General features: G+C 33.2%; 2 protein-coding genes across 3 annotated transcripts; one reads left to right on the top strand and one right to left on the bottom strand.

The window, feature by feature from the left end:
• Window positions 1-5,427: 5,427 nt before the first annotated feature.
• Window positions 5,428-6,796, bottom strand: LOC148626960 (protein BTG1-like). The gene has a single exon (XM_088564755.1). The coding sequence runs from the start codon at window positions 6,504-6,506 to the stop codon at window positions 6,018-6,020; it is 489 nt and encodes a 162-aa protein (XP_088420881.1). The 5' UTR covers window positions 6,507-6,796; the 3' UTR covers window positions 5,428-6,017.
• A 4,540-nt stretch (window positions 6,797-11,336) lies between these two features.
• On the top strand, window positions 11,337-14,525 carry LOC148626961 (uncharacterized). 2 transcript variants are annotated; one of them, XM_088564770.1, is made up of 3 exons: window positions 11,337-11,901; window positions 13,502-13,754; window positions 13,909-14,525. In XM_088564770.1, exons 2-3 carry the CDS (start codon window positions 13,505-13,507, stop codon window positions 14,091-14,093), a joined length of 435 nt encoding a protein of 144 aa, XP_088420896.1. In that variant the 5' UTR covers window positions 11,337-11,901; window positions 13,502-13,504; the 3' UTR covers window positions 14,094-14,525. The 2 variants fall into 2 exon arrangements, with proteins under 2 accessions (XP_088420896.1, XP_088420892.1); XM_088564766.1 differs by having other exon boundaries at window positions 11,865-12,022.
• The last annotated feature ends 231 nt before the right edge of the window (window positions 14,526-14,756 follow it).

Below are 14,756 nucleotides of genomic sequence, written 5' to 3' on the forward strand. Positions count from 1 at the left end.
ATTTGCAAAAAAGTTCATAAAATCAGGTTTAAAAATATCAAATTTCCCGCAAAATATCTGCAATTTTTATTTCATCCCCTGAAACTGTTCAAACTTTTTCCTTCGAAAACCCCTTCCTCATATGGGCATCGCCGGTTAGATTTTGAGCTATTTCACCTTGTAATCCACTTATTAAATTTAGCATGGTGAAAAATTGACTTACTTTCACTTTCACAATGAAGTCAAATTGTCATTGAAAAAAAGCCCCTTCAACATTGAAAATATATAAAACATTGCAAAATACTTCCAAAAGTCCCCTTTTTTCAGAAAATGTTTGATCAACAATAGATTCTTCATTTTTAATCACTATAGCAACCACCGGTTTCCATTTATGTCATTTTTCATCCCTAGCCAAAAGTGGGAAACTAAACTAAACTGTGGAGTGCTGGCTTATAGATTTTGTTGATTTTGAATACTTAGATCAATGATTCTTTGCTTTATATGTTTTATGTTATGTTCAAGTAGATGTGTATCAGTTTAAATGTAATTAAAACCAAGTTCTTTTATCCAATTGTGAGCTGTTGTTAACCATTTATTATTTTGTGGAATATTTTTATATATTTCATTTACAAGGGTGTTATTGGAGTTAATAATGTGTTCCCAGAATTTAATAACTTGAACCATAATTTTGACTTTGAGAGGTTGTCTTTTTAGTTCTGCTAAGCATGCAGAATTTGATGCCTTGCTCTGAAAACCAAGGATTTCTTTTATAAATTTTAAGTGGAGATATTCAAATGGTTCACTATTTTTGAAATTACAATTGTTTCCCCAAATTTCACAGCCATGTAGAATAATCGGGCTTATACGCATATCCAATAGTTTTTTTTTTCTGGCATAGAGCATGGATTGTTCAACCCTATATAGTTTTTAATCTTTAACCATGCCTTGCGACCTTTCTCCATTAATATCTGAGAAGAGATGTTAAATTGCCTGTATATTTCATTGTTAAACCGAGATAGCAATTTGTTATTACAGTTTCTAAAGCGTTATCATTAAGTTTAAAACTATTAAGATGAGTCTGTCCATTTGAATTGAATATCATAATTTTAGATTTTTGTTGGTTGACCTCTAGCTTCCATGATTCACACAAATTTTGCAAAATATTCAAATAACAAAGACCATGTTTCGCTATGTGATACACAAAAAATCTAAAATAGAGGTCACAATGGGAACATGTAATAAAGATTATAGTCTGTAGAAGTTTCATTCAAATCCATTCCGTGGTGTGGGAGGAGTAACCGATAAAAGATGGATCCCCCCTTTCTGTAGCAGAAGTCACCCCTATCACTATGGTATACTTGTATAAGGAACCTAAATATTTCCCTTTTGACCCCTATAATTATTCCCTTCAAAATCAACAACGTGGTACAATTGTAAAGATATACAAAATAATTTTATATATAGTTCAGTTCTAAGAATACCTTGCATTGGTCCCTTTATAACAAACACACAAATAATAATCCCAGACTAACCTATTCTACGTATAACACTTGAGTTTGTATGGGTTGTTAAAGTAAAGAAATGCTTTTTGGACCGTTATTCCATGGTTATTGGCCCACAACTATAAAAGTCAATGCCTTCCACTTGTTAAATAAAAAATGATAGTTAATAACACTTGAATTTTAAATACAAATTTTTATATAACACTTTTATGAAAACTTTACCAAGACTCACCAACTATTAATCAAGTATCGAAACGAAAATAATAGACACGGACAAAACAGACGACGACAGCGCCATACCATTTTTTTAGGGACCAAGTATATAAGCGGATCTATATCAGAATATGCAAATATGAAAAGACCAGTGGCACCTAGACTTGCTAAAGTCCCTCTCTTTGTATTAAAGAATACATGAAAAAGTTCATTGATTGCATGTATCCCTCTGATAACAAATCTACTAATTATTACAGGAGAGTGGTTCTAGTAGTGGTGTCATCAGAGAGGTTAATTACATAGATTTTCTGTGTCCTGTACATATACTTGTAGCAAATCCAGGTGCCACCCCATCGTCCCAATAGAAGTCAGTGGCGGATCCAGTTTTAGGTGAGGGAGGGGGGCCAGGATCACGAAGTAATCTGAATTTGCTCCGAATTCAACCCCCAAGGAAATTTTGAAATATTAAACCTCAAATCCTGCATTCTGAGAATATCTTGAACAATTTTTAAAAATTGCAATTTTCTTAGGGGGCCCGGCCTGGATCCGCCAGTGCACAAAATTGTGTAAAATAAGTAAATCCCATGCAAGATTTCCTCGTACATCAGTACAATGCATTGGCGGAACCGGGGTGTTCCGTCGGTAGTCCCTTCCCATTAAAGAAACTTTAATCTCGTGCATTTTTAACCAATAACACTATATTCTAACATTTAGACCACAGCCATGGTGAAAAATTACCAACATTTCGTGCAACACATAGGCTGTATGAAGGAACTAGTCCTATTAGAATCGAAATAAATCACGGAACTCCATTTTATCATTGTCTAACCACGGGCTGGCCATTAGCTAACGCTCGGAGTAAAATAATGCGACATAAATGGCCAGTCCGTGGTAAAACAATGATAAAATGGCGTTTCCGTGATTTATTTCTTAAATCTCCATCTTTTTCTGAATGAAATGCATGCCCGTTTCAAAATTACTGGATCAGCACGCCTCGAAGATTTCATGTAATTGTTGACATTAGATCAACTTAATATAGTATATATATTGTAACAGTGTGTCAGAAGTCTGGTTTACATGGCATATGCTATAGAAAGAATAATCAAGGGAACCAAAATTCTTGCGGAAATCAAAATAATTTAATTCTGGGACAAAGACCAGACATGGAAAACAGACACACACAACAAAGAACATGAAATAACCAAAATAATACATACAAAGCAACAAAAGTAAATAAGCAACTCGGACTCCACTGAAAACTGGGAGCATGGACCAGGTACACCTATTAAAACTGTCCTATTAAAATCAGAATCTTTTACCAAGAATGTTAAAGAATGGCCAATTGAAATTCTGAAGATAATTAAAAATTGCCCATTATCAAATCTTATAATCCCTATCAATTCACTGCAGAGTAGACGAAAATGAAAGGAAAACTATGACACGTGGAACAAATCAGTTCTTATGGTGCAGATGGATACTCCGTAGCGATCCACGAGTTCATGAGGAAAATTGGACATCTCATTGGAATGTCGACCATTTGTTGAAAAACGCGTCCAGCACAATGGACAAATTTGTTGTCTTTTGGAAAACATTTTCGGTATATTTGGAAGATAATTTGGAATTGTTTTTTTTTTTTTACAAAGTATGAGGAACCACTACCAAGAACAACATGTGTATCGAGGTGTACCGTCTTTTTTGGAATAATAACGATGTCTGTTTTTGAGTCGGGATCATGTTTTTACGGAATATGGGGAATAGAAGTATAAAGAGTGGTAAAATCATAGGTCTTAATGCCATTGTATTCCGATAATAATCTTGAATTAGGTCTAGGTTACTAAATTTTTATGACGTTTACCAAGGCTTGCTACAACATATTTTCTTAACACGGATATGTAGCGAACTGGAGATTTATACAATAAAAATATCTTAGTAAGCCTACAGCAAGTCTAATTTGACTTGTAACGGGTACGGCGTTTCTTTAACAAGACGGCAATTGGTTCTAGGAAGGGCGGATCCGTTAGTTTTTAAAAGGAGGTTCCAATAAGAAATATATTTAAGGAGTTCTATGCTATTATTCGCTCCCATTTCCCCATATTTTGTACCGTTTGCAAATAAAAGTGGTCTATCACCGGTGCTACCCACCTGACCTCGCCACACGGGTGACATATTAAGGATTTTCACATTTCGATTCTATATACAATGAGCTTATCATTTTCTGTTCTATTTAACGATACACATACCCTTAAGCAACGGACAGCGAATTTAATTGACTGAGTACACTTAAAAGAAATGGTATTCCTAATTTAAGGGAGGAGGAAAATGAAAAAAATGTACTAGTATTTTGGAAGATGCTCTTCATGATGCAACTTTTTCTGGTAAGAATTGCATGATGCCTTTTCGATGTCATGTAACTGCTCATAATGGACGTTCTTGTAAATTTGCTCAAAGAATTTCAGTTCATGTATTATCTTTGGATTTTTTTTTTCATTTACAAATCTGTTGACATTCAGGAGGGCTGGGGTTAACAATCTTTGTTGAAGGCTAGAATATATAAGGTGTCATCTTTTCTCCACTTAATAGCATGGACTAAAGTGACTAAACCCAACTGTTTTATATCAATGATTGCATTGACATAGTATGATACATGTACTATTTCATTGCAAAATTTCACTTCTTTGTTCCCATTTATTCATATACCCAGGTACTACAGCTATTTTTACTTCTGGTTGACCTATGTTAAGCTGTAATGGTTTCATTTCTCATTTACTGTTTCTAGCATGACACTAATTAACAGCAAGTATGAGCTGTCATTTACTATAAATTTGATGTATGAAAATTCAGGTGTGTATTTTAAAATACACCTATATTTTGAATATGAAGTCCTTGAGGGCCCTAAAGTGTGCTAAAATTTCCCTGTAGTTTAATAAAATTTTCATTATTTAAGTTTTTTTATCTTCTAAATGTAGAAAGAAATACATTTTGCATTGTGGATGAACCTACACAATTCATTTTTCAATCAACTAATGTTATCCTTGTTCTCAGAGAAAGACTTCATACTGTACATACTTTAGACACAGTGCAGCCTATATAATGGAGAAAGACTATGTATTGTGATTTGTGTATTTACCTTCCTCAAGCAGAGATCCAAGTAAAAAGCAAACAAGATTGTCCAACCTTTAAAATTTGATCATTTTTTCAAGTCTTTTGAACCTAGTACCAGAACATTTGCTGATCAGGAATCAATCGTTAAATGACAAAAAAATTAGGTGAGTTTTTCATGTTCCTTAATTATAAATTCACAGTGCTTCAGACAAAATATATATTCTTTCATCTGAATAACTCCAACATTTTATAGAATCAAAAACTGGATGTGAAATTATTAAGTTGTATGGCTTTGAAAATTGGGATTGTTGTCCTAAAATTATTAAATGTTTTACTTTTTGTTTATTTGCCAAGCAATTTGACACTTCATGAGGTGCAAATCAGTGAATATGACACTAGATAAACAAACTCTCCTACATGTATACAAGGAAGGGGGCTGGAGTTCACAAGTTACACACATAAAATCATCAAAATTGTTTTATTTTTACATGTAACTATCTGTTGCTTTATATTATGAAAATCAACTTTGTTATTTGATGTATTTAACTTGTGAAAGCAAGCCCTCTTATATGAGTAACCTTTCTTGCTTGAGAACCAAGGCTTTCAATTACTTAAGAGAAAAGAAATCATGTTAAATTTGCTAAATTTTATATTGAATTAATATAATATTCACTTCTTTTTCATTTTTTTTTCAAGTTTTTTTTACAATATTTTTTAAACAAATAAATACCTTAAATCAAGGTATCAAAATGCTTTGCCATTTCATAACATCGCATTGTACACATAACACATTAATAACAAAGAAAAATGATTTCGAGATCAAAGGGACATGAAATTACATGTATGCAACTCAATGAAAGACATTTCTTTGCACAATTAAAATGGTAACTGTGAAAAATGTACACATTCAGTCCCATTAAATGGTTGTGGCATTTCAATTGATCAAAATATCAATATCATTAAATGACATATCATAAAAATTGTGTTTTGAGGTAAACATTTTGATCTAAAAAAAAACATCACACTCCCTAGCACTACCATTTCAACAACCATTTTCTCAAAATATTCAGAAAGTACACATTCACAATAATTAGTCCCATTCATAATAACATCACAAATCATTAGTTTTTGTTCCCATTTTCGCAGTCCATAGAGATAAATGAGGTCGTGATCGGAAATACTGAAATTTGAACACTTTGAAATTTAAGTCATTAAATTCCATCAACCCTGAACCAATGTTGCTATTTGCTGGAAATTGTCTCTTGAGATGAACACTTTTCCTTTACAAGATTGCTGCATTGATCTGTTGTTAGAGGCAGGACTGGCAAAATCTGAGAAAAAAGACTGGATTCGGACGGTTCCATCAAAAATTACTCCTATGCTACCATTTTCACCCAACCTATACGAGACTTCTTTAGGATCTACCCACATTGTCAATTCCTTTGGTAGTAATTGTTCTAGAGCTTTCTGATTAAGTCCACATGATAAACCTGCATCCCTGATTGTTGGGTCCATATTATGGTTCAACCTAAGGCACCTATACCCACTCCCTTTGCAGGGCTTTTCTGGAAACCAGTGGTTCTCATATTTCTGTTGTAACAAATTAAGTAGTGTTGCTCTAAAGTTGTTAAGTTGTTCATCCGTTACATACTTCGAAGCCCTGATAAAATTTGCCAGAAAATCAACTGCACTTCTAAGTTCAATTTTCATTCTCAAATTTTAAAGTCACAAACAAAATTAAAATGTTATATCCTACCACTTTCCTTTGTCACTTGATTTCACGTAACAGCTGTCGAAAATGACTGGTTTATATTTCCAATAATCGAAACTTCTTTCCCAACAACTTCTTGAGAAATGTATGTACTATTTAACGGTAAGTTCCCCACTTTTCTTCTCGAGATTTAGCCACTTTCAGGAACTACGTTCTTACTTTATCCACCTTTCCTTCTGCTTGTTGTCAGCTGTAATGGCTACGCTTGTTGTCTGAACTCTTACTAAAAACCTCTTACGTCACAATCGGTCGATAATTAATTCAGGCGTACAGCCAATAGAATCTCAGAACGTCATAATCACAATCCTAATACGGTGTATCTAAAAATAAGTGACATGCGTCATAACTTCTTGTAACCTATTTTCCGTATCAAAACAAAAATAAACAGGTTTTATACTTTGGGGCGAAATAGGGGTTGAAATTATCATGTTCAGCTAACTAATAGTTCAATTATGCAATAATGCAATATAAATGAACTGCCCAAAAACGGTATTGGACATGGTTTTTAATAATAGTAATTATAGTAAAAAAAGCCTTGACGACTTGTTCCAAGGAGTTAAATATATAAATCCTTCGTTGCTCATTCCACTATTCCTAGTGTAAGTGAATTGGATTCTGTGCTTTATATTCAGTAACGTATATGATTTGACATGTCAAAAACCGTTTAAAGAATAGATTTTAATAGTTAATTAGTTTTTGAGATCAAAGAAGAAGAAGAGGGAGAGAAGAACTTTAATTGTCCATTGTCCATATGATGACGGGTCCGTGAGGGCATGATACATTACATATGTTTAGTGGAGTCACGAGTTACTCGTTTTCTTTTGTAATTTCGTATGTATTATTTTGGTTATTCTATGTTCTTTGTTATTTGTTTCGGTTTTCCATGTCTGGTCTTTGTCCCTAGCTAACATTTTTTTTTTATTTCCGCTAGAATCTTGGTTCCCTTGATTATACCTATTTTAGAATAAAAGTATATTTAAACTCGTTGATGTTACTTCTTAAGAAGCTCACTTTAAGCGAGGGTACGCAAACAAATAGAACAAAAAAGGAATACATTGACTGGGGAAGGAGAGTCAATGATATAACTGATAAAATATGGATTTCATACAGCATTTTACTGAATTGTGTCACAAAATCACACTGAATTCAATGGAGGAACCTTCAAGACCATATTTATATCATAAAACTTATAGTAGATAATAATTCAATTCTTTCAAGATGGGAAATGAATGCCATCTAGTTATTTTTTTTCCCTTTCAATTTGGACGTATAATTACTAAGACGAGTTCCGTCATCAACCATATTGAAAGTACGGTATTAAAACTTATGACCGGATTATGAATAAAGTTAAATATGTTTCCAGGTCAGAATTTGACTTGAAAATAAAATGTATTTCCTACTTGCCATGATGATCATTTTCAGTAGAAATTCATTATGTGCTCATGTGTTGCCAATAATCCTATTATGCGATTTTATTTTAAAAGTGTTTTTTTTTTTTCATTTTTTTATTTCTTTACAAATTAATAAATATATTTTTCCACGAAGAGAAGAATGGTATGGAAAAAGTGATTAAACACAGACAAATTTGGTGCTACATGTCATTTTGATCAATAAGTGCCAATGCTGCATCAGTTTTCTAAGACCCCGATGTAGCAAAAACATTGTCTACTAAACATGACAAATATGTTGTCGTATCAGCAGACAAAGCCCAAAACAACATTGTTTTTTTCTGCAAAAGGTTGTACATCCAATGTTTATTACCAGAGGTAGACGAAGAAAATAATAGCAGTGATAAGACCTAGAAGGCTACAATACTATCCAAAGAAGAGATTGTGGAAAACCATAAATCTGTGCTATCCTCTTTTGGTCTCTCTACCAAGGACGATGATTGTGATTTACCATCTATGTACTGGATTCCACAAGAATCCATACAAACAACGTTACATAGCTGGATCTGCAAAATGTACCACCAAACCTTTTTCTAAACTTTTAACTTCTATACTCACAACTGTCAAAGAGGGTCTGCAATCCTATCACAACACTTGTTACTCCCGTAGTGGTATTAATTCAATGTGGATCCTGAAAAATTCGAAAGATCTTTCGGAGACAGTCAGAATATTATCAGAATATAATAGCATTAAAACCTATGATTTTTCAACACTGTATACTTCTATTTCCCATACTCAGTTAAAATCCCGACTTAAAAACATTATACATCGTTGTTTTTCCTAAAAAGATGGTACAAATATATAGTTCTTGGTAGAGATTCCTCATACTTTGTAAAAAAAAAAATTCTAAATCACCTTCCAAATATACAGAAGATGTTAACAGAATACTGGACAACGTATTTGTCCAGTGTGGTGGAGGCATTTTTCAACAAACGGTCGAAATTCCAATAGGAACAAATTGTGCTCCTCTACTTGCTGACCTATTCCTTCACTCTTATGAGGCTGACTTTATAGCTGATCTAACCCGAAAGAAAGACTATCATTTAGCTAGATCCTTTAATATCAGTTTCTGCTATAAAGATGACGTATTATCTTTAAACAATCCTAATTTCGGGGATTTAATACATCGCATCTACCACAAAGAACTTGAGATAAAGGATACTACAGACACTGTGAGGTCAGCCTCATATCTTGACCTACACTTAGAAATCGATGGTAAAGGAAAACGATTCACCAAACTTTACGACAAACGTGATTACTTTTCATTCAGAATTGTCAACTTTCTTCCATCTGTGGCAACATCTCCTCAGCACCTGCGTATGGAGTGTTCATATTACAGCTCAAATGTTATGTCAGAGCTTGCCGAAACTATACGCAGACTTCTTGTATCGCGCTAGAATTCTAACAAACAGACTTTTGGAACAGGGTTATGTTGCTACAAGATTGAAGTCGTCACTACAGAAGTTTTATGGTCGCCACTATGAACTAATGGATCGCTACGGTGTATCCAACTGCGCCAAGAAAACTGATTTGTTCAACGTGTCATAGTTTTCCTTTTCTCTTTCGTCTACCCCGGACTTTACTTTTTATGAGCAACTCGGCTGGTGTTTCTAGAAAAGCAGAGGACGCTTACCCTACCGGTGCACCTGGTCCATGCTCCCAGTTTTTAGTGGAGTCCGAGTTGCTCATTTGCTTTTGTTACTTTGTTTGCATGACTTTTGTTACTTTATTTTCTTTGTTGTGTATGTCTGTTTTCCATGTCTGGTCTTTGTCCCTGAATTACATTTTTTTGATTACCGCTATAACATTGGTTCCCTTGATTACTCTTTGATTTTGTGAAGAAAAAAAAACGGTGGTAAGGGTGCGAAGCGGGGATATTGAGTATGGGAATCGGGAGAAAAAGTGCAGGAATTGGAAAAATAGGTTTTTACCGATGTAGGGTGGGAAGTTGAAGTGAAAGGGAAACGAATTGGAAACTGCTATTCCTTGCCCACCAGAGTATGAACAATCGTTAGCAATCTTCGTAGCCATACATATTGGAAATTATTGAACTTTTCACCAACATCTCGTAAAAAAAAACAAGCTTTCATTTAACAAAAGCATACTTTAAATTAATGTGAATGAAAAGCAACTGATAAGAGCATATTCGACATATATTCAATAATTTGTAAGTATGTACAAAAAATGATCACCCTCAAATATCTTTGAATATGCGTATGATTATAAGTCAGATTTACACAAAGACAAAAAAAAAAATAAATACATATAAAATGATCGTCCCCTAATGTGTTAAGTATTAAACGGGGGATAACTCTTAATCTTCTTCCTTGCAAATCAATATGATGAAAAATAAATGTATCTAAAATATTGTCTCCAATATCTACGCAGTGTTAAACGGGGAATAACTCTAAATCATCTTCGTTACAAACGCAGTTCATGCCTCGCTTTCAACGATAGTACCTCTTCTAAGTACCGTAATTGTATTTTTTTTATACATTCTACTTAAACGTTTTCCAGCGGAATATGCTATCTTTTGGTAAAGATTTGAAACCCATACTAAAAACAGACTATGTTTATATTTAAATAACTTGTGTGCTGACAAATATATGGACAAGACATGCATATACAGCTCTTGTTTTTCACCAAAATCAACACTGAAATACGAGATTTATTGTTCAATAACGATCTGTATTATATGGAATCATGGGCGGATACAGGGATTGAAGAGCGGGAGGGCGCACTGACAGATCGAAAAGGGAAAAAAATGATCGTTACAACAAATTTTATCTTAATTCAAAGCTTTTTGAAAATTCACTTGAAAAACTAGAAACTATTCAAAATTCACTTGAAAAAAAAAAAAAAAAAAAAAAAAAAAAAAAGACTATTGAAAATTACACAGTCAAACAATCCTTTGAATCAAGTCAAAGTTTACTTTCTGGAGATTTACCTCTAGAGTAAAATTTGAAATCAAGATTGGTAAAATAAAACATATTTCCAATTTCACATTAATTTAAATATGATATTTTCCGTTTTGTTGAGATAAAAACTGATAATTTAGATACAATAGAACTTCCATGATATAGGTTTAAAATGAAAAACTGAAAAAAGAAATCAATAACAGACGATCTGGTGGAATAATTATTAGTTTTAGAGATTCACTTATTTTTGTTTAGTTTTTACTCTAGGTGTTTTTCCCTCCAATAGTTATATAATTGTTTACTCAAGTATCATGCCTTATTTTGTATTCATAAATTTCATATCCAAAAACTTTAAGTTGGTTATGAGTTTCGAAAAAGGAAAAAAATAAGGGAACGCAATAGAGAATTTTTTTTCAGAAATTCTGTATTTCACTGTTTCAAATGTTATATATGGTTGCTACGTGAACATCAAGAGGTGATCAGAATAAAAACATTTTGCTTACAGAACAGCACTAGGAAACTCCAAGTGTTAGTGTGTGGTATGCACAACAGACCATCTGCTAATTTCACCCAGTCTTTGCAGTCGTTCGTTTGTCATAACATCTCGTCCGGACTAATCAGTAGATATATTCATTATGCATTTAGGGAAGATTGGATATCATATGTCAATGTGCATGGAGCCGGTAAGAAACATAACTGAAATTCAGAGTGGAGCAGGGTTTCCTTTGCCCAATTTATTCAGTCTGGTTATTACTATTTTTATTTACTATTTCAAAAATTATGTACGATTTCTGTTCTGTACACACAGCTAAGCTCATATTTGTTTTAATGCATATTTTGGTTTATTTTTATGGTATTAGGTAATGAGCCAATCTTGTTTACAGATTGAAGTTTAAATGGACCGTGCATTGATTATACCCCTTTATGTAGCTGATTCACCTTCATGACGTCAACAGGTGAAATGACAGGTAAAGATTCAAAATAGGTTTTAAGAAAGAAAATAACAATATTGTATATCTGTATGTGTCATATTCTTATACGCAGTTATATACCTACGTATTTTGATTATAGCAATCAATCACTGATTTGGTAAGTAAAAATATATTAGGATAAATGATATAGCTAGAAACCGAAATACTAATTACTGAATAGAGCATCGTACATTTGTAATATATTGAAAGTAGACACTATTCTTACCCCTTGTCTCCAGTAAATTTATTTATCGTTGTATCATGTATGTTCATCTTCTTTCGACAACAGGCATCGCGGTTCGGGAATTCAAACAAGAGGCTTCCAGGAACCTGCATTGCTCACCTGTACATTTTTTCCCCTTTCAAGGGCAATAACGCGAACAAGGAGTTGTCTGGCAATTTTGAATCAAATAAGACTTTGTTATGATTTATAGAGATCATTTCATCTATTGAATGTTTCTTTCTATCTACTATAGTTTTCAAGAGTTTGGCTGAAAACTGTTAAAACATTTTGTTCTTCAAGGGCAATAACTCTAATAATGAGTCATTCGACAACTTTGATCCCTTGTAGACTTTTGTAGACCTTTGTAGACATTTGTAAGAAAAAATTCTGACTCCTTTGTTCTTTTTTAAGTAACAGTGGCCATGTTTTTCGATGGATCAAAAATCCCCACATCAGATCTATGCAGTTTGGTTCTAATTGGTCTGGTAGTTTCAGAGGAGAAGATTTTTGAAATAAATAACAATAAAATGGGGATGAAACGTAGAAACTGGACAAAAACTCCCGACATGGGTTAACAGATTAAAAGTAAAATTTGGTTAGAGATAAATCTCATTATGCGGGACAGTTCCACCTTATGTCGGAATTTGGCTAAACCTAACAGTTTTAGATATATACGAAAAAACCATGTCTGACCTCTATGTTCTATTTTTAGTAACTGTTGCAATGTTTCTCGACGGATCAAATATACCCACAACAGTTCTATTCACAATACACTAATGAATATTCATACAAATTTGGTTCCAATTAGTCAAATAATGTCAGTGGAGAAGACTGTTGGCAGAAGACATTAAGGAGTAAAAAAATGTCGAAAAAGGGCAATATCTCTTACATGGCTTAACTGATTAAAACAAAAAAATTGACTGCAGAAGGGGATGTGACGATTAAGTGCCAATCCCTGTAAGAATCAGGTAGTGGGTGAAGCATGGTATGAAAAAAAAACAAACAAAAAACTGATTATTTTGATAGTGTAATTTGCACCATCAGAATTAAGGAAAAGACAATATTTTCCGTATTGTTTTGGCAAATTGAGTTACAATTTCATTGAAATGCACTGAAAATGAACATTTCAAAGGCAGATAACTTTATCAAAAACCTCATTTTTCTAACATTCCATTGAAAAAAAATTCTGAGCAAAGCCAGTGATGCAGTGATTGAATAATGGTATTTTCAAATAGAGAAAGTATCCTTGGGTGATACGTCATTGTCAGATTGGTAGGGTTTTGAGATGCATGTTTCTGATTAGTCCAATTTTGCCTGATTCTTACTAAAACACTAATTACATTTAATACGTAAAAACTGTATTTTACTTTCTAGATAATGTCAAAAGCCGGAGACCCACCGCCTGCTACAATAGCACATGAAGAAGTTCATGTTAACATTGACAAATCCTCAAATGGAATTGCTCAATATAATGCATCATCATTTGATGTCATTGTTACTCAACCTGGAGCTCCTGTAGTCACACAGCCAGATGATAGGAAGAAGCCTAAAAATTTCGTTGTGACTTCCTGTTTTGTAACACTACTATGTAATTGCATATTTGGATTACTGGGCTATTATTTCGGAGGTAATTTTATTAGTCAATAGGAATTCAATTTTCTGTTTAAAGTGTGGTTTTGGTTAACAATAAGAATTACCAACAAAGTGACAACACAAATATTTAATGTACATAAGTATATAGGTGCAATCTAATTGACCTAATGTTCTTGTTTCTTTTTCAGTGAAAGCAAATGATGCATGGCAACTAGGAGATGAAGTAGCATCTAAACATCATGCTAAAAAAGCCAAAATATTCGTTATTTTAGGAATTCTAGTAGGACTTGCAACTTATGCTTTAGCATTCAGTTTATATTTCACTATAGGAACAGAAACACATAAAGTGCACAATTCAGGTTTTACAGGATGACACTCGTACATTTTATGTCATGAAACACTACATAACTGCCTTGTGTGAACCTCATATACAGTGTTAGTATGGACATGCATGAGTTATCTTGATCTAAGCTGTTCCTTTAAACAGTAGTTACTAATGTCATTACTGAGAGAATGATAATGCTGATAAAGATGGGGTGTGTCTCCTTTCATTCCCAAGTATTTTTCTTTAATGAAGGAACACAGAGGATCGGTGTGACATTTAAATGGTTATTGAAGTATATATTATAAATTGAAGGATTTTTAAAGGTATTGTTATCATGTTATGGAAGAACAAAGGTATGTTTTCAGGTGATATTGTTATATTTTGAAGTCTTTCTTGTTAATAGGTCATAATCAATTTTTTGTTGATGGATGCCAATTTTGTTGATACATGTATTTTATAAATAAATATATTTTAATACTTTTTTCTGATTTGGAAATTGAACTATACCTATCATGTCACAATGAGTGATATTTAAAGAAACTTTGGTCACAATCCAAAAGATTAACCACTTCTATGGGAACACATGTATTAATCAACCACATCCTAAAAATTCAATCTGAATTGCATATCTTTAGTTACAAATCAAACCACTCCTACAGAAATACATGTATTTATCAGCCAAATTTGAATTGCATACCTTTGACTAGCATA

Source organism: Perna viridis, chromosome 1 (genome assembly GCF_037379345.1).
Source record: "Perna viridis isolate PV_CMFRI_1.1 ecotype Kerala chromosome 1, ASM3737934v1, whole genome shotgun sequence".
Lineage (NCBI taxonomy): Eukaryota > Metazoa > Mollusca > Bivalvia > Mytilida > Mytilidae > Perna > Perna viridis.